The sequence below is a fragment of the Pygocentrus nattereri genome, chromosome 1, assembly GCF_015220715.1.
Source record: "Pygocentrus nattereri isolate fPygNat1 chromosome 1, fPygNat1.pri, whole genome shotgun sequence".
Lineage (NCBI taxonomy): Eukaryota > Metazoa > Chordata > Actinopteri > Characiformes > Serrasalmidae > Pygocentrus > Pygocentrus nattereri.
In genome coordinates, this window is record NC_051211.1 from 25523503 (window position 1) to 25549975 (window position 26473).

Below are 26473 nucleotides of genomic sequence, written 5' to 3' on the forward strand. Positions count from 1 at the left end.
TAAAGCCCGCCTCCTGCTGCCCAAACACCCGTTTGCTGTAGAAAAAGGGAAACAAATAGGCGTCATGCATCATAATTTTAAGTTAAATTTATTTCATTTTATTATGTTAATGTTATACAAAAGTCTGTGCATGAACATAAATGCAGAGATGGCCTTTATAGTGGCCTTTTATTGAATTGTGAATTCAGCACATTCATTACCTGTTGCATAACAATGTGACCTACACTCTGTTTCTCTTGTATGATGGTGAAGTACTGTTAAAGTCAATGATACTGAATTGTAAACAAATTCATCCTGCCAAAGAAAACCAAAGGTGCCCACCCCTGGCCGAATGTAGAAGATTTAGTGAATTTTATGTGTACAATTTTTTACTTGTCAATTCTGCATAGTCCTCTCCTAGTACAAATTAGTTACTTGTGTAATTAGATACACAGTACACACCACTGAAATCTCGAAATACATTTCCCATTGTCATTTCAAGCTATTCACAAATGGTGTGTCAAATCTGTTCTCCAAAGCTGAGACAGAAACATGTGCTATAGTGCAAGACTGGGTTAGGGTTAGGGTTTTGTTGGTTAACCTAACATTATTGTTTCTCTTATTTTGTTCAAAGAGAATTCCATCTATTTTTAAAGACGACAGTTTAATGGTTGAGTCAGATACTAACTGACTCCCGCTTCATTAAACGGTGATGATAGGAACCAGTGCCTTGCAAATATAGCCCTTTTACTTGCTATCCAAAATGTATGAACGGCTTAAAAAAGGTTTATGATCAAAGAAACAATGTCTCAGGCATCAGGCAGCCTGTTTGCATCAATTTCAGGAATTAGCTTCCGATGAAGTAGCTTTTAGAGGCATTAAACTCTTCAGACATCTGGTTCCTATCACCTCCACCATGAGCCATACTGACACCCTAAGCTCTAAAATACACCATTCCACATCAAATCGCTCTGAATGACTGTTCACATCTTTATTTATGCAGACATGTTGAAGAATCAGTGTTATTCCCCTGTACTTAATGTTGCCATTTCTCTTACTTAAAGTCACACAAACGTTTACAAAACGAACAACTTGTAGGATTACATACAGCAGTACATAGCCAGTAAGGCGAAAAGGCTTGAATCAAATCCGTCTTGCAACTCAGTATGCATATACCCTCACCAGCAGGCTAAGATCTGTCAGTGTGTGCTTTTCCCTTTCTGATGGAGCCGTTGTAACATTTCCTGAGAAAATTATTTCTTGACTTACGCGACAAGCCTTCAGCGCTAGAAGTAAATCTTATGTTCATCAAGACTAAACTCTTCCTTTTGAAGAGGAACCAATCTGTAGTTGTCGAATCTTCACTGCTGGACATGATGAGTCATGATGTCTCATCTTTTGTGATTTTTCAGTGAATGTTTTTCACACTCCGTGCCAAAGTTACATTGACTTTAAGAATACACCATCTGTTATAAAGTCTGAAGTCAGAGTAAGACCAAATGCATATGTGGATTCTTCTGTCAGACAAGCCATCTATATGCCAGCATGCTTAAATAACTATTTTAACTGCATACATTGAAGATCTATGGCAGCAGCTCTAAGGGAAGAGTGAGAATGTGATATAAGATAAGCATGAGCAGTTTGACTTGGTGCAGCATTTCTTTTCAATAAAACGAAACACAACATTCTCAAGTGCAGCAATAAAAGTTAAACGTTTCCAAGACAAGAAAGACAATACTTGTTAGAAAAAAAAAGACAGATCAAAATGAACGCTGGATTAAAATAAAGTTATTGTGGTGTTTCTTATTTCATTAATAGAACAGAAGCAACAAGAATGCAGCAGTCAAAGGATCAAAAAATATTGGTTTAGAAAAAAGTGTTTTCTATATACATGCAATATATGTATGTACAGGAGTCAGTGAACCTTTCTTTAAAATTGTTTGGGTTCTTTTGTGTGTAAATCTGACATTTGCATCTGTCCTGTGCTGTGTGTGTGTGTGTGCGTCGAGTGCCTGAGCACTGATATTGCTTTCTACAGCCTTGTTATTTCTCGTTCAGCCAGCATAACTGAAAAGGTTTCTTATGTTAATATATATCTACACCACACGTGTTTGACTTTGGACAAGGATAGCCAATCTTTTTACACAATGCTTGAACTATCTCTGTTGCAACACCTACATATATTGTTATGTAATGACACAACAATGCATTATAGTGACTCTATAACACCTCACAATGCTGTCAATGAACAAATTCAAACATCAAATTGTACCTTTTAGACATTTACTCAGTGTCAACTAAACATACCCTGTCTTTCTAAGATAATTCTGAGTGACCTAAGCAGGTCTAAACAAACTCTTTGATTCCTGCTTTTTAGTTGTTTTTTTTGCAGATCATTATTTGTACATTAACTGCAGTTTAAAAGACTATTGCCAGCATTATTGTGCTTTTCTTTGACTCTACACTACCATGCTTCCCTCACATCCCTGCAGACATCAAATGAAATGTGAGGTAGCAATTTTCCCAACAGGCTTAGCCACCTGGATGACACAAAGAGCACTGACCTGTGAGGGAATCGAGTAGCATCAGTCTGATTTTGTATTTAACCTAAATAAGATCTGAACAAGAGCCAAAAAATGTTGCTAAAGATTACACCCTTAAAATTAAGGGGGCCAAAAAGGGTTTTTGTGTGATGTCATAGAAGAACCACGGTTTGTTCAATAAATAACATTTTTTTTAAGTTTTAAGACCCACCATACGATGTAAAAGTTCTATGAAGAGAAGAACCCTGAAATTGATACAGAATAGGAAAAGTTGTTCCTCTGTGGCACTGCTCAAAGGACCGTTTCAGTGTTTTCCACTGCTCAAAGTATTGGAACCTGTGGCACTATAAAACTACTTTTTTCCACTGGCCATCAGTTGTATATACTGAATACTGAATAAATAATACTGAATACTGTTCTGCTCTGTCTTTGGCAACAGTTGCAGCTAAAGCCAATGACGATTTAACAAATTGTTTGCTATTCCAGTTGAAGACAAGACCATCCACCACTAAGACATGACCAAAAAATTGGAATTCAAAGAATTTAAGTTGGACAACATTTAAAATGTACTTTAGATGCCAGTTTTTTCTATGTCAGTTACATAACTTCACTGAGGCGTATTGTATGTTCACTTGTATGAAATGGCTGTTAGTATAGGTGGCTGAAAAAACTTTAGTTCAGTTTAGGTCCAGCTCAAACTAAAACAGCAAACATATTTTATAACTGATCAATGAAGGGTTGTAGGCACTCTTCCACTGTTCAGTGATAGTCACAACAAATGCAGCAGATAACATCAAGCTTGGCTAACTATTATAATTTCCCTGGGCTCAATAAAGTGTACTGATTCTGATTCTGATATAACATCTCATTTACTAGTTGTAGGAAATAAGATTAAAAGGTATATCACTGAGCAAAGGGCAAGGTAACCCTAGAATCAGTTTCCTATCTGACTTACTTCAACTTTTTTAAATAACAGGACATGCTTCTTTCTCTGTCATTATTTAGAATAATACTTGATAACAAAGTAAGAGTGCAAACATTTTAGAAACCCAGCTGTCCTTGTTTTTTGCCTTGTCCCCAAAGAGTCTTATCAGTCATATGCATTTTATAATCAGAACAGAGCACCAAACTCTGTAAGACAGATAAACTATGCATCTTCATCTCTGTACAAAAGTGTACCTCAAATAAAGAACCTCTTTATCCTCTTCTTGATGCCAACTTTCACATGCTAGAGCAATGCACAACATGTGTTGAAAACTGTCCTTATCATACAGGTCATGTCTCTTAGGTTCTAATTGAAGGATCCAGCACAAGTTTTATCATAACATGAGAAGCACTTCAGCTGTGGTTGTGAATTTGAAATATTCAGATGTTCTTCCAGTATCTCCACTTTTAAATGCAGGACATGAAAGGAGCAATAAGATGACGATGAAAAAAAATAATTTGAAGCAAAATCCTAGACCGTGGAGATATGCATAGTGCACAGATGAGAGATTCAAACAGTTAGAATGTGCCAGATTCCTCCTGTTTTCTCTGTAGCTGCCCTTCAGTAGGTAGGCCAAAACAGAGACTCCACAGTCCTGTTCTCTGGGGCTCTTTTTTGCTATAAGCAACAACCAATAAAACTACAAAGACATTGGTGAAGGTCTTTTCTAGTACTGAGAGGTTGTGTAGCTGTTTTAAAATAATATTGTAATGCTTTGGGGGCCAACTTCTATTCCATCAGAGCAGGGGTCACCAATCCTATCCACAGAGGGCTGGTACATCAGCAATTTTTCATTCAAACCAAGCAGTCAGTACACTTCATGTAACTACTCAGTTGTTTGACGACTGAGACCAACTGATAAAAAAAAAAGAAACATCTTTCTGCTTGATTTAGGATGAAAGCCTGCTGCCAAACTGGCACTTTGTGAGGAAGATTGGTGATCCCTTCTTCAGAGTGGCACCAACGAAGAGATCTTAAATCGATAAATATATTTTAACACAAAGCTCTATGATGTGCAATGTTTGCATAATACAGACACTGTAATCACAGATTGAGAGTCAAAACTTCAATTACTGCTTCTCAAGTTACTAAACTATGTGTCATCTTTTTAAAATGAATAAGTACTTTTGTTTCTTTGACTTTTAGGCATTCGTTGTAGAATACTTTTATCTGTGTAAGATCAACTGATGTATAGATAATGTAAGCAAACTAAGCACTGCAAAAAATATATTGGCAAGTGAAAATACTAAACTTCAGTCAATGTATCTTAATATTTCTCATTTTGAGATTGCTGTAAGAATAGACATTTCTAGCTATTTAGACATTTTTACTGTTAGTAATTTTATCTAGTGAAATTGTCTGTTTATTGACATAATTTTACTAGTTTAACAAAACAATGCTGAAATTTATCTGCCAATATAACGAGACAATTTCTTTGAAGAAATCACTTATAAGAGGTAAGATGTCTAAAAACAAGTTAAAGAGTCCTATAGTACTAAAAACCATCTCAAAATAGAAAACAATCTCACCAATTTAACCTGCACAGATACCAATTTTTTTGCATTGAAGTAGTAATGTCAATAGCAAATGGGACAGGAAAATATTCAATATTGTGGTTACCTTTTCCAGAGCATGGAAGTGCTCTAGAGTGCTGTTCTAGTTTTATAGAGTTTTGTGACAAAACATAGAACTGTTTCACTTTAAAGTTTAACATCAAGGTTCACAGTTCAACTCCATGGCATAAGGAAAAGATAAAGATAAGGAAAAATATTCTCCTTTTGAGTGTGTGACTGTTTTTCCAGACAGCCTAACATGCACTGTCACTGTCATTTCACACTAGTATTTGACTGCTAACCATCAAAAATCTTGGGCTATTTTAAATGCATGCATTGTGCAGGATCACATGATCCATGTTCTAAAAAGTTCTTAACGTTACTTCAGCATGTCTCCTTCTGGAGCAAATATTTTCTCTAAAACTTATTGTTCTAGGGTTAGGCTTTAATGCTAATCTATGTCAAAGCATTGTGAAAAATCAGATGACTCCATGCATAGGAAGTGTTACTGAGAAGCCTTAGCAATGTAAGCAGCGGTTTGTTCTAAATCTGGTGGCATGGGAGGGGAAGGACACAGTCAGGCTCACACTGGTTAGTGAAGGTCAAAATTCTGAGCATTTCTTTTAGCCAGAGAACAGACTCTCAGGTTGTGGAACCATCTGGACCATTGCTTTGATCCAATTTGGCCGCTTTATCAGTGAGCAGTGGGGCATCCTGTTTTGTTTCTGGCACTGGGCTGGTTGCAGGGGCTGAAGGTAGCACGACATCTAGCTCATGGGCTTTAGGGATTGTTTCAGGGGTGGTGGCTCCCATCAAGTCGGCATCTGCATAGGCTTCAGACCTGGGCTGAGAAGCTGGGCTGGCACTCAGAACAGAATCAGGGGTGCGGGTAGCACTGTGGCTGCCCTTGGATATGGCCAGGGGGGAGGTGGCGAGGATGTCGGAGTCAATGAGCAGCTTGTGGGGAACACAGGTCTGAGGCGCGTCAGTATCACTGTCCAAAGGGAGTGCAAAGGAGTTATATTCAGCACCTGAGTCACTCTCCAGGAAGGTCTTTTCTGAAGGAATAGTGTGGTAACGTCCTGGTTTGGACACTTCAAGTCCCTATAAGAACAAGACAATAAAGATCAGGTTGAAAAGGTACCATCGTATGACCATCTTGAAAATGGCAATTCACCTTGACACATTGCTGAAACATCTGCTCAGTTTACACTCAGTGGGCACTTTATTAGGTGCCCTTAACAATGTACACTCATTTTCATAATCATTATCATGCTTTTATTATACAGATGCTACAGTTATCAACAGTTCTACAGTTGAAGATCGTAATCAGCCCCAGGGGGGTTGAGCAAGTATTATTTGGGTGGTGGGCCATTCTCAGCCCTACAGTGACACTGACATGGTGGTGGTAAGTGAGTAGGTGTTGTGCTGGTGAGTGAATCAGACACAGCAGTGCTGCTGGAGTTTTTAAACACTGTGTCCACTTACTGTCCACTGTTTTATTAACTACTGTATTAGACATGTCTACCTCGTTGGTGACTTTGTAGATTTAATGTTAGAAACCATAGCTCATCTGTTGCTGCACAGTTTGTTAGTCATCCCCTTTTCCTTCATTAGGAATAATCAGTTAATCAGAAGGAGTAATCAGTTTCTAGCCTGAAAAATTTTGGTCACAGAGCTGAGAATGATCTACTAGCATTACTGCACCTATGGTAAGTGCACTGTTTTTCTTGCAGTGTTTGAGCAACACTCTTTGGTTTAACTTTCTTTCAGATTTTTGTTTACTTTACACTCCTGTATGGATACTGAACAACTGATGCAGAACAACAAAAACCTTCATGATCTTTTGCAGATACAATATGGAATCACAAAAAAGCCAGTTACCTTGATCTCAACCTCTGTGCTCTCAGTGTTGTTCTCCAATATAGACTGCATAGTGGACTCCTCTGCGAATCTGGTATAGGCCTCATGAACCACCTGATACCAAAGGAAGCCACACAGAAATACTCTAATGAACCAACCCTGTTTGGCTGTAAATAATACCTCAGGTGTTACCTATGTTGCAGATGGAAAGCACACAGTGGACCACAACAAAAGCTCCTTTACACATAGGGCCACTTAAATCACGATATATATTGTAACACTGTGAAACAGCTGGAGGAAACGTTACAATATGACTAAATCTCAGTCTTTCTGTAAGTATATAGGTCCGAGGTTAAGTTGTTTATTGTAAAGAAACTGGCTTCTTCTTCAGCATTAACTCTTAAAAATCATCAGTGGCATTTCATAATGAGCAAGCAAGCTTGTTGAAAATTCTCAAGAGAGAATTCCATAAAGGTATTCCATGCCTCCAAGAATATTGAAAAGGTATAATATACCCAATACCATCCTCACACTGCCACAATATATATCTGCATGTATGCACGCAAACATTTAATCAAGTCTTCAGGAGAACTAAGTAATACACAGCAACAACACAACAGAGGAAAATGGGCACCGTGTGGTAAATGATTAATTTTAGACCATTCTATTTCCACCCCCATAAACGTAAACAACCTACGCTTGGTGTGGATTCCCTCATAAACATGTTGTATTATTATCATACATATCAAACACACACTTAAATGCAACTCTATTTATAAACACACATATTAATGACCAATGAAAATCATCTGTTTAGTTAGTGTTCTAGACACAGTGGGGTAAGTTAATAAATTTGTCATTTGAAAGTTATATGTTTAAATATCAGCACTCTAAGATACAGATGAGGGACAAATTAAAGGAAAACCCTAAATAAATGAGTGGAGAAATAGAACAAGTACAGATACTTTTAGATGGGTTTACTACATGATACAATCAAGCAGTTAACATCCTACAATGCTTTGTGAGATGTATGAAAATGCTGAACAAGCCCAGTTTACTAATCAAGATGGCTAGAGGAAAAGATCTATGTCATTTTGTATAAGGTGCACAAAGACTGCTGAACTGGCTACAGCTTCAAATAGAACAGTAATTAAAGCAGGGCTGTTCAACTCTGGTTGGGGCTGTGTTCAACATATATGTTATTTACCTGCTCAAACACACCTGTTTCAAGTCATCTGTTAATTGCCAGGATCAATGGGTGTGATTGAGTAGCAACCTTCCGGGACCAGACCGAACACCTCTAGATTAAAGTCACATCTGCACTTACAATAATGGGATATCATTAAATTGGGTTGGAAAGATTGGTTGAATGCAAATATTGTGGTGCTCAGACATTAATGCATTATTACTCAGGTTACTGAGAACAGTCCAAACACAACTATATATGTGCTGCAGCGCATGAACCCTTATTACAAAAATAAATGCACATTCCGAGTACAATGATGTGAAAGCGCAGGTACTTTTCTACAAAAATGTGGGAAAAAAATTATATGGTCAGATGAATCATCCTTCACCATATTCTCCAGAAGTGGGAGAGTGCAAAAATGGCAAGAAAACAGTACAGTAGTGAGGTCTGGTGCCTCTGATAGTCTATGGGGAGAATTGTGTTGGAATTGTTTGGGTCTACTTGTCCTAATAAAGGGAAGAATCATTGCAGGTAAATATAAAATAACATAAAGCCATCTTTATCTTATAATGATACATTTCAATCCTGATGTGAGTGGTCTCTTCCAGGATAGCATGAAGGGGTCACTGAATGGTTTGATAAGTATGAAAATCATTTAAAATTTAAATTGTATGCTATGGCTGTTGCAGTCAAAAGAGCTGAACTGAACACCTATAAGAGATTTTTGTCAGACATATCAAAAAGCATTCTTCACCCCGTTTGGTGGCCCAACACTTTACCAAGACACTTTATGGTGGTTTTCCATTGTCACTCATCTGTATTTTTAACACAGCTGAAGTTCATTTCTTACTTTTAGCAATTCTGTCCAAATCCTTAATTACTTATTGTCAAAGTTAATGTAATTTCTATTATTGTCTAAAACAAGTAGTATTTATTTCTTAAACTTTCATTGGCATGAAAATGCTGTTTTAGGTTTATTGTTAGGGGATATTAAGACAATTAAAAAATGGATATCCACAAAGCAGAAATATACTTCATATAAGCTTCTAGTATGCATACTACAAAGACTTTAAAAAAAATACAGGTGCCTGCAGAGCGTTGGGATTTTACTGCCTAAGCTTTAGTTATAAAGAATAAAAAAAAACTCTTAAACTGTAATTAGGTCCATAATTATGCAGAATTAGCTAGGGCAACCATTTTTAAGATCACTAAGATGTCCTAAGGCTTAATAAACTATTAATCATTACCAACACTTTTTTGAGCACACACATTCACACAGAAACCAGCACACAGATGCACACACACATACACATAGGTCCACATTTAACTCTTCATTATTTGGAAAAAGAAACATCTAGGTTCATGTGTGTTTCAGCAACAGTATAAACCAAAACACCACTCTGTATACCTATTTGGAATAGAGCTCTAACTGCAGGGATCAATGCGATACCTTAGCAGTTATTTGTGTCTATAGACTTGGATGGAAAACAGAGGGAGGAATGTGGGATGGATGTCACACACAGACAGTCACAGATGGTTGGCACAAGGCCTTTGCAGCCTCTGCTCCTGCTTGACCATCCTATTGTGCTAGTACAAACACTCCTATAGATCCATCAAATTAGCTCTAGGAAAGGGAAAAATTAACACCAGAACGCAAAGCACGCTCACCAAGAAGGTGTTCCATCTGAGGCTCCTTTAAAAGGGAAAAATGCAATGCAAATCAAAGGTTAAGCTAACCTCTGCCATAGAACAAAAGCGCTGATGAGCTCATTACAAAACATTCGCATAACCAGTGAGATCTTTTCGCTCATAAACTACAACAGAGACAAACATAATGGACAGTTTATTGATGCATGAGGATTGGTGATTGACAGGGATGGATCATTTTGGTGAGTGAAGAGGGATTAGACTGCCAAGGAACTACAAGTAACAAGACAGATGTACACAGTAAGTAGAATACACAGTGGAATAAGTACTGTTGAATTCACAGAGCATTATCATTTTTGTTATGGGACAGCTTACTTTATAGTTCAAGGAATTAGCGTGACTTAAATGTGACACTAAAAATGTAATATTCCAATAAAGTGCAATACAGACTATAATATATGCTACATTCAGATACAGGTACAAAGATGGAGACAGATTACGTGAATAAGTTTGAACAGTCACCTGAGGTTTGCTAATGTCATCACATAGTACTGAGACCAATTTGTAGACTAACCTGTATTTATTTTGATTCATTTATATTTTACAATTTCCAGTTGAAATAGCCATTAAGTACAAGTTATTCATTTTTCAGAAGAATAAAAAATTGTGAGACCAAACATAACTTAACCCAGCTGCATAAAAGGGGACCCTCCAAGATCTGGTAGACCACCACAAGCTGTCATCTTTATGAGATATGGGAAAATCAAGGTCCACTCATGCTTCAGACTAGAAAAAATCCACAGGTGTCCTTAGTCCATAGTCTGTCCTTCCACTACGACAACTCAACTCAATGAGACTGAAAGGATGTGCAGCTGTCAAGAAGCCATTACTCAAAAAGTGAAATAGAAAAGACACTGAAAAATTGCTGAAAAATGAATAACTTACTTACTAATGTACATAATTGCCATCTTGTCTGGAAATGATATAAATCAAGGGTGGTCTTTCACTTTTGCATAGTACTGCCCATTATTAGAATGTTATAAAAGTTAGAACCCTTAAATGATAGCTTGTGTAATTGCTCTAGTGCTGCTTGTAATCATGTATCAATTATTAAAAGATTACTTACAAAGTTTGTGTGTGATAAGGGTAGGAGAAAAGTCAAAATCTCAGCAAACTTAATTTCATGACTCTAGATCAGAGTATGTATATATCCCTTTCCAAGTTAGCAACGTTTAGTTTGTGGGTCTTAAGGTTAGTTTAATGTGATGTGTTGTACCTGTCTGAAGGCTTCTCCACCACCCTTGCCAGCCTGCTGAGCAATGAGGGCAATCTTACGGGCTCTTGTTGCCCGACGCCGAACCTTGATCTGACAGGAGAGCAGACACACCAACAGCAGGAAAACCAGCAGACCCACCAAAGAGAGGATCACCACATATAACTGAGGCAGCTTGTAGGCTGAGGGCATGGAAGTGAGAAAGAAGGAAGAGAATGAAAGACCAGGGCAGAGAGGATATGATTAACCAAGAGAAAGAGAAGAGTAAACCTGAAGGAGAAGGCCAGGAACATCATATTAAAAAAAATCAACACACCACGTGATTTAATTTTAGCCAACATTTGCTGTTGTACTCACGCTCCACATTCACATAGACATCAGCTATGCGGAAACCTGTCAAGTCAGTCACTCTGAAAACGCCCATGTCACTGACTTTGACCTTCTTCAGGTAAAACATGGAACCCTCTACGGACACTCTTCCATCCAGCAAGGGGTCCAAAGGCATCACCAGCTCACCCTGATCAAGAATGATCCGGTCCTTGTGGTCAGAGTCTGGAGTGTAGATTATATTGACCTTGGTGTGGTTTATGTATAGCTTGGTCTTCAGAGTTGCATCATACTGCAAGCGCATGAAAATCTGGTGCTCTGGAATTTTGGGAAAAATGGAAGAAAAAGGATTTGATTGATTCATGGATCTATTATGCAATAAATGTTAATTTGTTCAGTTTTTGTATGTAAAGTTTTACTTTTTCCACCTCAGCCTGTCTTCACTCACCTTTAACATTCAGACAGGTCCTCTTTCTGACTTTTCCATCACTGTCCAGTACAGTGTAACTACCCTCATCTGCTCCGGTCACCAAATGGAGGTTAATCTTCTTCTCATTTGCACTGAGGCGGTTCCTGTACCCCTCTATGGGGATGGTGCTCTGGTTGAGAAGAACCAAAGCTGGTGGCTCGACTGTCTGGTTAATGTGACTTGATCTGAACTCCAGGGTGTAAGGCCCAATAATGTCATTAATTGTGATATGATATGTCTCACCATACTTCACGGTTGTCTCCAAGGCGCAATCTGTAAGGGTCAAGAGTTCTATACTGTCAGCAGAATAATCAACATAAAATCAATTACATCTGAAAATAGTTTTTGTATTAATGCAAAAAACTTTATAATTATACACCAACCAGCCACTTCATTAAGTACACCTACTTGTTTCTGCTGTCAGATTATCCATTTTATCAGGTCAACCTAAACCATAAAGGTACACTTTGAAGTTCTACAATTACAAACTCTGTACAATTGCTCATCTCTTTCTCTGCATACTTTGTTAGCTCCCTTTTACCCTTTTCTTCAATTGTTTTGACCCACACAGGATCACTACAGAGCAGGTATTATTTGGGTGGTGGATCATTCTCTGCCCTGCACTGTGTGGGGTTTTTAAACACCTAAGCATCACTGCTGTACTGAGAACAGCCCACCAAGCAAAAATATCCAGTATTATTGTTGTTAGCTGTGGGTTCTTTAAAAAAAGCTTCAGCTAGTTCATAATAATACAACTTAGTTTCAAGATAAAGAGTCAGCTCACATTACCCTATTTTGTACAGTATACACTGGCTCCATGTAATGTTTCAAATTCATTACAACATCCTAATGACGTATAAAGCTTGGTTTTAACCATTTAAAAATGGTTTAGCTCCAGGATATCTTACAAAAAACGTGAAGTGTTCATCCTGTGCATTTAGTTCATAAGAAGCAGGTGTATCAGTCGTCCATAGGGTCAGTTGAACCAGTGGTAGCTCCTAAACCCTGGAATAATCTTCCACAGGATATTAGGAATGCAAGCTCAGTAAACATTTGTGAATTTAGACTAAAGACTTACTTGTTCAAACTTGCTTATTCATAGTCCCTGAAAGTAACCATCTCCATAACTTGTAATAAAATGTATTTTTATTTTTTTAGTTTATTATTTAAATTCTTATTTTAAGATATTTTATATTTTACAGTTTACTATTATTATGGAGTTAATATTACATTTATGCTAATTATGTTTTTGTATTGGAGAAGCGGCTTAGAAAATTGATGGAGGGATGGATGTTTTTGTATTTGTTTAATTGTTTTTTTATACCACACTGTATCTCACAAAAGTGAGTACACTCCTCACATTTCTGCAAATATTTTATTATATCTTTTCATGGGATGCTACTGTTGAAATAAAACATGGATATAACTTAAAGTAGTCAGTGTACAGCTTGTACAGCAGTATAGATTTACTGTCCTCTGAAAAGAACTCAACATACAGCCATTAATGTCTAAATAGCTGGAAACACAAGTGAGTTCAACTCACAGTGAACTTGTCCAAACTGTGCTGAATTGTGTCGCTGTCCCTCCCTGGTGTCATGTGACTTGTTAGAGTTACAAGGTTCCAGGTGTGAATGGGGTGCAGGGCTGTTAAATTTGGTGTTTTGGGTACAATTCGCTCATACTGGCCACTGGATAATCAACATGGCACCTCATGGAAAAGAACTCTCTGAGGATGTGAGAATTGTTGCTCTCCACAAAGACGGCCTATAAGAAGATTGTTAACACCCTGAAACTGAGCTGTAGCACGGTGGCCAAGGTCATACAGTGGTTTTCCAGGTTCCACTTGGAACCTGTCCACGCATTCAGCATCATATCCAGAGGTCAGCTTCAAAAAATAGACGCATTAGTGCTGCCAGCTTTGCTGCAGAGGTTGAAGAAGTGTAAGGTCAGATTGTCAGTGCTCAGAGCATACACCACACAATGCAACAACTCGGTCTGCAGCTGACGCACAAGAAAGCCCGGAAACAGTTTGCTGAAGACAACCAGTCTAAAAACATGGATTATGGAAACCATGTCCAGTGGTCTGGCGAGACCAAGATAAACTTGTTTGGCTCAGATGGTGTCCAGCATGTGTGGTGGTGCCGTGCTGAGGAGTGCCAAGACAACTGTCTCTTGCTTACTGTCAAGCATGGTGGTGGTAGCATCATGGTCTGGAGCTTGAGGGAAACATGAATTCCATCATGTACTATGACGTTCTGAAGCAGAGCATGATCCCCTCCCTTCGGAAACTGCGCCACATGGCAGTTTTTAAACTTGATAACGACCCCCAAACACAACTCCAAGATGACAACTGCCTTGCTGAGGAAGCTGAATGTAAAGGTGATGGACTGGCCAAACCCCAAACCCAATTGAACACCTGCAGGGCATCCTCAAGCAGACAGTGGAGGAACGCAAGGTGTCTAACATCCACAAGCTCTGCAATGTCAATATGGAGGAGTGGAAGAGGATTCCAGTTGCAACCTGTGCAGCTCTGGTGAATTCCATGCCCAAGAGAGTTAAGGAAGTGCTAGATAATAATGGTGGTCACACAAAATATTGACACAATTTGGCACAATTTGGACATGTTCACTGTGAGGTGTGCTCACTTGTGTTGCCAGCTATTTAGACATTAATGGCTGTGTGTTGAGTTATTTTCAGAGGACAATAAATCTACACTGTTATACAAGCTGTACACTGACTACTTTAAGTATGCACTTTTGTGAGATACTGTATCTTCCAATTTCTTTATAATTAAGTTTGGTTTTACTACATATTTTTATTTTATTTTATTTTTGCCTAAGTTGTATGTAAAGCACATTGATATTTTGGACTCAAAATTATTTGATTAAGTTGATTATTATTATTATTATTATTATTATTATTATTAAAGATTATTATTAGTAGTAGAATTAGTAGTAGTATATTATTTTGACCCCTTGTTCCACTACTATTGTATAGAAATCTCATTTCTATACAAGTCATTAAGCCTACAATGAACCATTTCTCATCAAATACCTCAAATGACTCTGTTTATTTTACTATGACTGAATTATATAGACATTTTAAAGAACCAGTGGAATTCCCCTTTAAAGAACTACCTGAGGGTAGTCTAGCTGATAATTGCTGATAATTACTCATACCTCTAACTAACAGGATGATGCGTCTGACGTCAGCTGGTGCTGCAGAGTTTCTCACTACATATGTACCCTCATCCTCTTCACCCACATCCTCCAGAACTAAATGGCAGATGTCTTTGTTAAGCTTGGCTCTGGCATTCAGTATTTGCCCATTCCGGAAGAAATCTATCTCAGAAAGTGGGTTCAATCGAGGTTTAAACACCACCTCCGTAGTGTTCAGTGTTGGCAAAGGGATATGAATATCCTCCCCAAAAAAGGCAGTACGATGGTCATCTTTTGCTACATAGTAAGAAAAAGGCAGATTAGTGCATAAAGAAAACATAAGATGATGTATGATAATGCCACGTGTCATATACACCGATGTGCCAAAAGTCATGGGATAGCATGATTATGAAGTGCCATTACCTCATGGGACTTCTGGGGAACACGCACACTTGTATACATTGTGAGGTGTTATCTTCTGAGTGAGGTCAGCGTGTTCATGGCCAGGCGATGTGAACTGTAAGAGTCACGATAGTGGGTGCCGGATGGATTGGAACTTTTACGGGCATTGAACACTCCTTGATCCACAGTGTCCCATGTTTACTGGGAATACATTATAGAAGCATTACTACCCACAGTGGACAGCGCAGTGGCCACCCATGGGTGCTTATTGATTGTGACCAGTGGAGTCTGGCTAGAATTATCTGTACAAACAGTGCCAGTGACTCTGGCAGAAATCACATCCACATTCAATGCAGTGGGTTCCACATGCATATCTCGCAGGTCAATGTAGCATTTGTTAGCTTCTATATGATATGGGAGCAGAAGACCCACCAGAGTGCCTCTGTTAACACCATGACATCGGATACAGCACCTCACCTGGGCGTGTGGGGTTGCTAACTGGACCCAGGAGGACTGGCAACATGTGGCATGGTCTGACGAGTACCATGGTACCAATAATTTCAGGCTGATGGTAGGGTTTGTGGGTGGCACAGACCCCATGAAGCCATGGACCCTAGTTGTCAACAAGTTGCTTTGCAGGCTGGTGTGGGGTGTGCTCTCATGACATGGGATAGGTTCACTGGTCCACCTAAACATGTCATTGACTGGTGACTGCTACGCTTCACTGCTTAGAGATCATTTGCAACCCTTCACAGACTTCAGTTCCTGTTCCATAACTTTTGGCACATCAGTGTATAACAGTCACTAAACAAAATTCCTTTGGTGTTCAACACAAAATTATATGAAAGCCCATTTTGTGTACTGAATGTAGGGAATTTAAAAGCCAACTAAATTTGGAATTTTGAGGTTTGCAATGATAATTTCAGAAATTATGTGCAAAACCAGCCTTCAGACAGATTACCCACATAATTTGAAATCTTGGCCTATGAGCCTCTACTGTAACTGTAAGTATTCTGCAAAGTAATTAAATATAATGGTGCCACTGAAATCTAAACCATTTAATGACAAATTGGCATTAAAACATAATGTAATTATGTTTACCTTTTATAGTTGCAGACCAAGCTGTAAAAGAAATAAAAACAATGTTACTCATGGTTCAATATTCATGGGTCTTTTTCTACTCAAGGATTATTTTTTTCCATAAAGAACTCGGGTTAGTGACCTAGATATGAGAAGCCGTACCTGAAATGTTATTACATGCGATTAAAGAAAATGTTCACCGAAAAATCACATACAATTCTTCCTTTACCTCTAACATGGTCAACCAAGGCATGTTCGGTGCCTAAAGTTTGCTTCTTACGTTCTGCACAGCACCTGTAAGGCTAATGGATTGTAGCTCCAGTGCAAAACTAAAGAAGCAAACCTCAGATGCCAAACATGCCAGCTTTGATATGTAAACAAAACGCTTTTGCAGTGAAGCTGAAACCAACTACATGCTTGACGGAATTAAGAATTGAAATATTCTTCATCTTCTAGATCACGTACGTTCATGTTTTCAGGTAGTGAAAAAGCTGCAGCATGAAGTTTGTGTTTTACATTTTGTTTACATCATGTCTTATACTGTAAGTTTATTGGCTGGTTGCGAAGCAGAAATCCTGTCTGACTCATGTAGACCGAGTTTCCCATTATCTGATTACTCAAGTGCATGTACAGTGGTGTGAAAAAGTGTTTGCCCCCTTCCTCATTTCCTGTTTTTTGCATGTTTGTCACACTTAAGTGTTTCGGAACATCCAAACCATCATGGCCCTGTGTGAAAAAGTGATTGCCCCCCTCGTTAAAACATACTATAACTGTGGTTTTTAACACCTGAGTTCAATTTCTCTAGCCACACCCAGGCCTGATTATTGCCACACCTGTTCTCAATCAAGACATCACTTAAATAGGAGCTGCCTGACACAGTAAAGTCCACCAAAAGATCCTTAAAAGCGACACATCATGCCGAGATCCAAAGAAATTCAGGAACAATTGAGAAAGAAAGTAATTGAGATCTATCAGTCTGGAAAGGGTTATAAAGCCATTTCCAAAGCTTTGGGAATCCAGCGAACCACAGTGAGAGCCATTATCCCAAATGGCGAAGACATGGAACAGTGGTGAACCTTCCCAGGAGTGGCCGGCCGCCCAAAATTACCCCAAGAGCGCAGCGACGACTCATCCAAGAGGTCACAAAAGACCCCACAACAACGTCCAAAGAACTGCAGGCCTCACTTGCCTCAGTTAAGGTCAGCGTTCATGCCTCCACCATCAGAAAAAGACTGGGCAAAAATGGCCTGCATGGCAGAGTTCCAAGAAGAAAACCACTGCTGAGCAAAAAGAACATTAAAGCTCGTCTCAATTTTTCCAAAACACATCTTGATGATCCCCAACACTTTTGGGAAAACATTCTGTGGACCGATGAGACAAAAGTGGAACTCTTTGGAAGGTGTGTGTCCCATTACATCTGGCGTAAAAGGAACACTGCATTTCAGAAAAAGAACATTATACCAACAGTAAAATATGGTGGTGGTAGTGTGATGGTCTGGGGCCGTTTTGCTGCGTCAGGACCTGGAAGACTTGCTGTGATACATGGAACTATGAATTCTGCTGTCTACCAAAAGATCCTGAAGGAGAATGTCCGACCATCTGTTCGTGAACTCAAGCTGAAACGAACTTGGGTTCTGCAGCAGGACAATGATCCTAAACACACCAGCAAGTCCACCACTGAATGGCTGAAGAAAAACAAAATGAAGACTTTGGAGTGGCCTAGCCAAAGTCCTGACCTGAATCCTATTGAGATGTTGTGGTATGACCTTAAAAATGCCGTTCATGCTCGAAAACCCTCTAATGTAACTGAATTAGAACAATTCTGCAAAGATGAGTGGGCCAAAATTCCTCCAGAACGCTGTAAAAGACTCATTGCAAGTTATCGCAAACGCTCGGTTGCAGTTGTTGCTGCTAAGGGTGGCCCAACCAGTTATTAGGTTTAGGGGGCAATCACTTTTTCACACAGGGCCATGATGGTTTGGATTTTTTTTCTCCTTTAATAATAAACACCTTCATTTACAAATTGCATTTTGTGTTTACTTGTGTTGTCCTTGACTATTGTTTAAATTGGTTTGATGTTCCAAAACACTTAAGTGTGACAAACATGCAAAAAACAGGAAATGAGGAAGGGGGCAAACACTTTTTCACACCACTGTAAATGTAAATGCAATGATTACTGACAAAATGTGATTTTCTGCAGTTATTGGATTATTAAGTGCAATTATACAACAACTGCAGTGTTACACTGTATGTTTTTATATGTGAGACAACAGTTACTGAACACAGGAGAACACAAATTTTTGAACCAATTGTCAAAAGTGATTCAGAGCTGTTATAAAATTATTCTATAAATACATGTATTGTTTACAGTATGGCAATCAGTGAGGACACTGGCACAAATCTGGCAACCAGTGAGGACGCTGTAAACTGTTACACTCTAAATAAATACACTGTAATTTAAACAATTTTTTTGTTGTTTTCTGGAGGGGTAAAGTTAATGTTTCTAAGTAACAGTGAACATGAGTTAAATTTCATTTCTAAAGTTACATTTTTAAATATTCTAAATTCGAAAATGAAATAAATTTTTAGTATAAAATTAGTTAAATTCATTTACCTTATTTAAAAGACTTCAAATAAGTCAACTTGTGTTACAAGTTGTAAAAGGCATACTATTGTCATTAATACTGTAATTTAGATTTTTGTTGAGATTTTTTTATGTGAAAAAACAATTACCTGAACACAGGAGAGCGCAGAGAACAGCAATGCATATTGATTCCATTTTGACTGGATTTCTGTCAAAATAAAAGAGCATTATAGTAATATCAAAAAAATGATCTGTATTAGGTCAGACAGTGCAACACAATATTGGAAGTGGGAACTGAAATATAGAACCATTACATTTGCAGTACATGGATCAAGGCACAGGAATATACAACTCTTTTAAGGATACTTGAGATGAAATATTTTAAATGTGTTTTGAAGGCTAATGTCCTGCTCCATGCACTTTTCATTTGTAGGTGTAACGTGGAGCGAGGTAGCGGATGCATGTGCGTAGGTAAGCGACTTTTATTTAGGGCAAATCCAAAATCAGGGTCATAACGGTCCAGGGTCAATGAGCCAATATGGAGAGATCGTGGGGCAGACATGACATAAACCAGAATCCAACTAAACACAGACAGGGATTCAAACAACAATACATACAACTACAAAAGACCAGCAAAGACAAAGTGCAAACACGGGGCTTAAGTACAACAGAGTTAACGGGGGACAGGTGGAAACCAGGTGGCGACAATCATGGGTGGAGACATGAAAGGAGGGGATGGACTAAACCAAAACCAAAACAAAGGGGCACGTGGAAGTTCAAAAAACACAAACACATGGACAGGACGGGGAGGGGCCAATCATGACAGGAGGACATTATTATTTGGACGTTCTCTTGAGATTTCACAGCTGTCCAGAGGTGAAAGTGGTAACTTTTTCAAAGACAATTACAGGGCAACTGAAATATGAATGTATTCTCATTTCAATAGCCAATACTGCTTCCATCCAAAACAATCTGATCCAAGAAAATCTGAAAAGACACAACAAACTGACAGAGCATTTGTTAAGATGATGTAGGCGATGGAGGGTTACTATTAAGTGGCTTTCAAACTGAGGTATTTTGCTGATGGATACAAACGGGTGATGTCATACGCTGGGCTTGGCACAACTGATTGCTCATCCGTCCCCTTGGGACACAAACACACACACACACACACACACACACGGCATGAACCCAGTTTCTATCAGTTATTCTGCCAAAAGCTCCAGAAATTTGGAACGTGCTTCACTTTAATCCTCACTCACTGAAAGACTGATGCACTGCATTTACTCAATTCAGATATGTAGGGAAGAATGAGGCATCATATTTATATTCATTTTTATATTTATCTTTATCTTTATATGTATCTTTTTTTTGCATATTCCTATGCGAACATCATCAGTAAATATGTCAACAATCAGACAGGTATTTCTCAAGGATAACACTGAATGCTTTGTGTCACAAAATCTTTGTACAATAAAACTTTTTTTTATCATTCATGTTTTTCAATTACTAAAAAGTGTGTAACAGTCTCAAAATTCTAATCTGTAGTATTTTAATCACCCTCTTGGGGGCTATAACACAGAACTGCTTTGAAGCATGTAAATAATTCACAGTGGGTACTAGCCAGGCTAAAGTACAGCCTCCATTTGACAGGGTTAGTTTTCATACAATGTTGTAACTAAGCTACCCAAAGCTAGCAATAAGAGAAATCCATACTGCCCATATGAATACAAATAAAATGTATATTTTGACAGTTTTTGTGCACATATACATCAATGAACTACAGATATAATGAACTACAATAAAAAAAATGAACTACAGATATAATGTGAATGAAACCTATTTGTATTTTATCGTGCTGATATTTCCAAAAATAAAATTGGCATGTTTAACACAGACTCTTTATGCTAAAAATAATCATGATATTTGTATAGATATTATTACCTGTTTACGTTGGCATTTGCCCTCACTTTACTTTCAGGTCTATTATTGACAAATGGTAGATGTTTTTTTTCATAAAGTGTCTGTTTCTGTTTTTAGCAGATGCATGTAGATTACTTTTACAAAAATATTAATAAACTTCCTCAAATACTTATTTAGCCAAAAAAGTTACATCATTTCTACCACATGAGGAAAATGTATTACATCTCAGTCAATTCAATGTCTCAGATACAGATGCAGAAGAAGTGAAGGTTCACAGCGTCTGTCTCCTTTGAAAACCTTGTTAAGGCTGCACTCAAATGTTAACAGCCCATCAGACAAGAAGCAAGGGCGTGTCATGGTGGAGCTGTCCCACCAAAAACTAGTCATGAATCAATAGAATGAAACCTCAAAGCAAAACAGAGATTGAGATAAGTTAGGCGAATGGACCAGTTTGAACTTCACTCGGCTTTATAAGACATTGAAGTGTAAAAGTGCTCCTTAAATAAGCCACCCACACACACACACACACACACACACACACACACACACAGCAAGCACCCTATTTTCTAGGACACATACAGGCACGTTTGTATTGCTCGATTCCTGAAGACGTTCACTGGCTTTTGTATGACGTATAATAATGCTACACTTACACAACTAAACCTGTCTCTAGTCTTAGCCCAAACCTAAGTAACCCCCGTTTGTGGTTACAACAGTGTGTCTCCTTGTGAGGACCTGCAAAATGTCCTCACTTCTGTAGATTTTTCATGCTGTCCTATACTTTTGAGGACATTTGGTCCTCATAAAGACCTAAATACAGAATATAGGAACTAACATATGCACCCACACACACACACACACACACACACACACACACACATACACCCACACACAGAGCACACAAACGTGACCACCCCTGCGCAAAACCCCGGCTCTCTATTTAGTGCAATTACAGACTCTTACTCAGCGATTATTCTACAATGACAACCTCTACGTGCTCTTTCATGTAATTCTTCCTGGAATGCTGCTGGAAATAAAGCATCCAGTACTCCAGAATCCAGCTGGGTACCAGAAACAGCAGAAAAAGGCCTCTCATTAACCACAAATCAGCAGGTCATAGGCCAAATATACGAGAAAGGAAGCAATAATCGAAGCAAATAAACATCAGTTCCTTCATCCTGTCACTCAGCACGCGTTCATATACGGCTATGTTGATAAAAGACAGACGACGCTGGGAAGCTTAGTAAGCCCTCTCGACATAAGGAGTGATATAGACTATTTATAGATATGTGTTTCAAATACATCAATTAGGCCTCATCAAAATGCCATCAGCGCGTTGGTCGCTTCCTCTACATAAGCGGACAGACTATAAACAGTCACGCCGAGCGCCAGAGACGCAGAAGTTTGTTTTTAATCGTGTTATGGAAAAGACGCCGAAACGCAACGGTCTGTCCAGAACGACGCTGCATGCACATTTTCATCACGCCCTAGTTCATCTGCTGCTGTTCATATCTGAAGCACGCAGTCCCGCAGCACAGGCTTACTGCACCGATAAAACGGCAGAATTCATCCCGTCTTGCACCAAAAGCTGAAGATCCTCGCGCCGCACAGACAACTATGACGGTTACCGTGAGAGACGTCGTGACCGATGCATGTGAAGAACCCGAGATCTGCAGTGCCAGCGGGGAAGGTCCGAGGAAATAGCGTTGATGATCAAAACATGGTGATTTTTTCTTCCCCACCTCTTAGATTCCTCCCGCTTCGCTCCCAACCCGCCAAAGAAAGGGACTTTTGCGGCGTTACAGATCGGGATGATCGGGAAGGGTTCGGCTGATGTCGGCTAGGAGACCATTGGCCATCGGCTTCGCTCGGAAAGCATCGCGCCTGTCTGTGAATAATCAAACCATGCGTCCCGCAGAGCCGTTCGCGTCTCCTCTTCTCGCCTCCTCCATCCTGTAATGATGCTCATCTGTGCAAACAGCCTAGATTTACATCAACGACGAAAAAGACCTGTCGTGGTCACTGCTGTTGTCGTTGCTTTCTTGTAGATGATTTAAATAAGCTCCATTAAAAATAAGCTCCATTTTTAGTAACTCTTAAGTGGTCATGTACAGCGCCCTAAACTTGCCTAAAAGCATCCAGACTCCTCTAATCAGTCAATTTAGCTACTTTAAGGTGGACCCCTTGCTTACACAGGTGATCAATTGTGCAAACACCACTTCATTCAAGAAAAAACGTCTTGATTTGAATTTAAAAGTTATGAATATGTGGAAAACAGAGCTACCGGATAGCAACAGGATAGCACAGGCCCAACCCGGAGCAGAGACGTGCTCGCCTTCTCTGTCCCTGTGCTCTTCTTCCTCTCCCCTTTCAGCATTGTTCATCATAGCAGACAGCAATGCAGTACCTGCGGTTCGTGAGTTTATTGCTGTCTTGAATCTCATTGGCTGAATGCGGACAGGTGTATTCAGTTCATGCAAAACCACCTATGGCTTTCCTTCCTAAAGTATAACATGCATACGTGCTTTATTAGACCTCATGTCTATCTCTACCTATTTACATCATGTTCATTACATACCATCTATATGTTGACGTTATTTTTCCTTCATTCTCTCATTCATACAGGGATGTAGAGAGGAGCGCTGTAATGTTTGCCCCCCTGTCCCCTTTACTTTGTAAAATTTATAAATGTATGCACCTTATGCCTTCATCTTTGAAAAGATTACATAAAAGATTATGAAACTTGTGACTAGAGGTGGAGAGCAGTGTTTAGTCTTAGGCAAAATGTGTGTATGCAGTTAAATGTGTTCAGTTTTGCTACCACTGATGCAAGTGAAAAACATCTGAGCTTCAGATGTTCTGAATTGTGTGTCACTGTACAATACTAGTCTGTAAGTAATCAAGAAAAACTGTAACAAATAGGGCACATAAAATACTTGGGTACCAATAATTCATATATTTTTTATTCCCACACAACATGCATCTAATATTTTATTATTATATCTTACCCTGACGGAGAAGCGGATTAGAAAATGGATGGATGGATGGATGGATCTCAATATGTTATAATAATGTGTTAAGATTGTGTAGTTAGGAGTAGGGAGTGCTTGTCAATTGCGAAGCAGCCAGAAGCCTATTGCTGTGTTTGTGTTGTGCTGTCTGTAACTGTAGGGCTGATGCCATACTCATCACTAATCACTTCCCAATATCCTCTCTCTCTCTCTATCTCTCTAAGAGACAGGCACTCACACAAACACACACACACACACACATGCACACACACACACACGCGCACACACACACACACACACACACACACACACACACACTGTGTGTACAGTAGGAAATGGACTAGAATTCAGAAGCAATTTTGTGTGACAAGGCCAAGTGTAAAAGGCCAAGAATAGCATCACTGCAGCAGTGCACCTATATGCTATATGCTAGACCTCACACTGGAGTCTAATTTGCTGTTGAATCAGCGAGAAATAGAGAGGTGAGTGAATAAGCAAATTAATTAGTGATTTAGCTAAGAGAACATTTTTTCTAAATCATATTTAATAACTTCACCTAATACCTCTGTGTCCATATCATTTAATTAAAAATGAGCTCCCCTGTGACATGTGTCCTGCTAAAGCTGGGGGAGAAGAGAAGGCAGTTAAAATATGTCAGGCATGTCTGTCAGTGACAGTGTGGCTGGTTCAGATTTGTCAACTGTAATATGAATAGCTAACCAGGTATTGCAGTAATCTGGGACTGGGATTTTAGTGGGATTCACTAAAAATAACAGTCAGATTTATCAGAGAGAGAGAGAGAGAGAAGAAAGCAGAAAGAAGAACAAAGTTAAAAAGTCAATGGGATAAAAGTGGATGAAGTAATGCTGTTTCTGAAAAATTGAGGGCAATAAGCAACAACCAACTTGGGGGCCCCTTCTCCCGCCCCTGTCCTATTACTTGGCATGCAAGAGTGTAAAAGTTTACACAATTGAATGTCTAGATAAAAATATGAATAAATGATAATGCTTTAAACAATACATAATAATACCAACAATTATTGTTTATATAGCAACTTTCATACACTGTGGTCATTTAAAGTGCTTTACAAATGAGAAAATACAAAGATAATGCAAATTAATACTTAAAAACTAACAAGAAATAAGGGAGAATAGATATTAAAACATGATTAAAACAAGATAAAAAAATAGATTTTAAAAAAGTATTTTAAAAAAATTAATTAATCATTGAATTCAAAATCAAATAAAAAATTAAATGAGGATAATAAAGTGCCGTTACAGTAGTGAAGTGCAGTAGAGCTAACAGTGTTTCAAAACTGAGATGAAAGCCTGCTCAATCAGGAACGTTTTCAGCCCGGATTTGTCTAGTGTCAGGGCTCTTCTAATCCTCTCTGTCAACTGTCTGACTGACTAGTTGCTAATGATCTAATCTGACTATTAATTGCTAATTAGCTCATACTGCTGCAGCATATCTGAATAATACACTGGCTCTATACTATAGTGACGAGGAGCGAGGAGGCGGACGCATACGCGGAGATAAGTGACTTTTATTATGGGCAAATCCAGGGTCGTAGTCATAACGGTCCAGGGTCAAACAGCCAGAATATGGGTCAGACATGACAAAATCAAACAGATCACAGAATCCAAACAACTTCAACAAGCAAAACAACTAGCAAGACAAACACATTAAACAGTACAATCAAACAGTACAACCAGAACAATACACAACAAAGACCAACACAGACCGAGACAAACACAGGGCTTAAATACACGAGGGCTAACAAGGGATCACAAGACACAGGTGGAAACACAGGTGGGATCAATCAGGGTCGGAGTCATGAAAACAAGGGGCTGGACTAAAAACCAAAAAAAAACACATGGGCTAAACCAAAACACAACAGAACACATGGACAGGACTGGGATGGGCCAATCGTGACAACCATTAGGTGATTATAGACCAGTAATAGTACCTTAAAGTCTATTCTGTAACTTACTAGCTGGTGTAAAGATTTAAGAATGAGGTTGATGTGTTCCCTTCTTTTAACTCTGGCATCTGGACTTTGTATCAACTAAAACTGTCGTTTTTGGGCGTCCAGTTAGGAGACCATTACAATAATCAATCCTGCTAGAAATAAAAGTGTTAATGAGTTTCTCCACGTCTGGCTTAATCAGAAAATATCTAATCTTGTTGATGTTCTTAAGGTGATAAAACTGACTACTTGGGGGATGACTACAAAAACTGATATCAATAGTCCATTAGGACACTAAGGTATATGCTAGTTCTTTAGATTTTTCTCTCAAATCTAGATAGGCAGTAAAACAAATCTAGATCTGTGCTATCTTTATTCAACTACAGAAAGTTGTGTCCCATCCAGTTAGTTATGTGCTAGAGGCACTTGCAAAGTGAATCAATGGGATTATAGTTGTTTGGGGAGTGGGTAAATCTGATTATCATCTGCTTAGATGTGGTAAGCCAGTACTGTTGTGGTAT

General features: G+C 38.8%; 1 protein-coding gene across 3 annotated transcripts; it reads right to left on the reverse strand.

Moving 5' to 3' along the window:
* Window positions 1-67: 67 nt before the first annotated feature.
* LOC108433739 lies at window positions 68-22913 on the reverse strand. 3 transcript variants are annotated; one of them, XM_037538381.1, is made up of 9 exons: window positions 22715-22913; window positions 19199-19257; window positions 16487-16507; window positions 15005-15280; window positions 11805-12098; window positions 11387-11674; window positions 11033-11211; window positions 6945-7037; window positions 68-6164 (listed from the first exon to the last, which is right to left on the reverse strand). In XM_037538381.1, exons 2-9 carry the CDS (start codon window positions 19242-19244, stop codon window positions 5703-5705), a joined length of 1659 nt encoding a protein of 552 aa, XP_037394278.1. In that variant the 5' UTR covers window positions 19245-19257; window positions 22715-22913; the 3' UTR covers window positions 68-5702. The 3 variants fall into 3 exon arrangements, with proteins under 3 accessions (XP_037394278.1, XP_037394277.1, XP_037394280.1); XM_037538380.1 differs by having other exon boundaries at window positions 22601-22913; XM_037538383.1 differs by lacking the exon at window positions 22715-22913 and adding an exon at window positions 22522-22540.
* Window positions 22914-26473: the final 3560 nt, after the last annotated feature.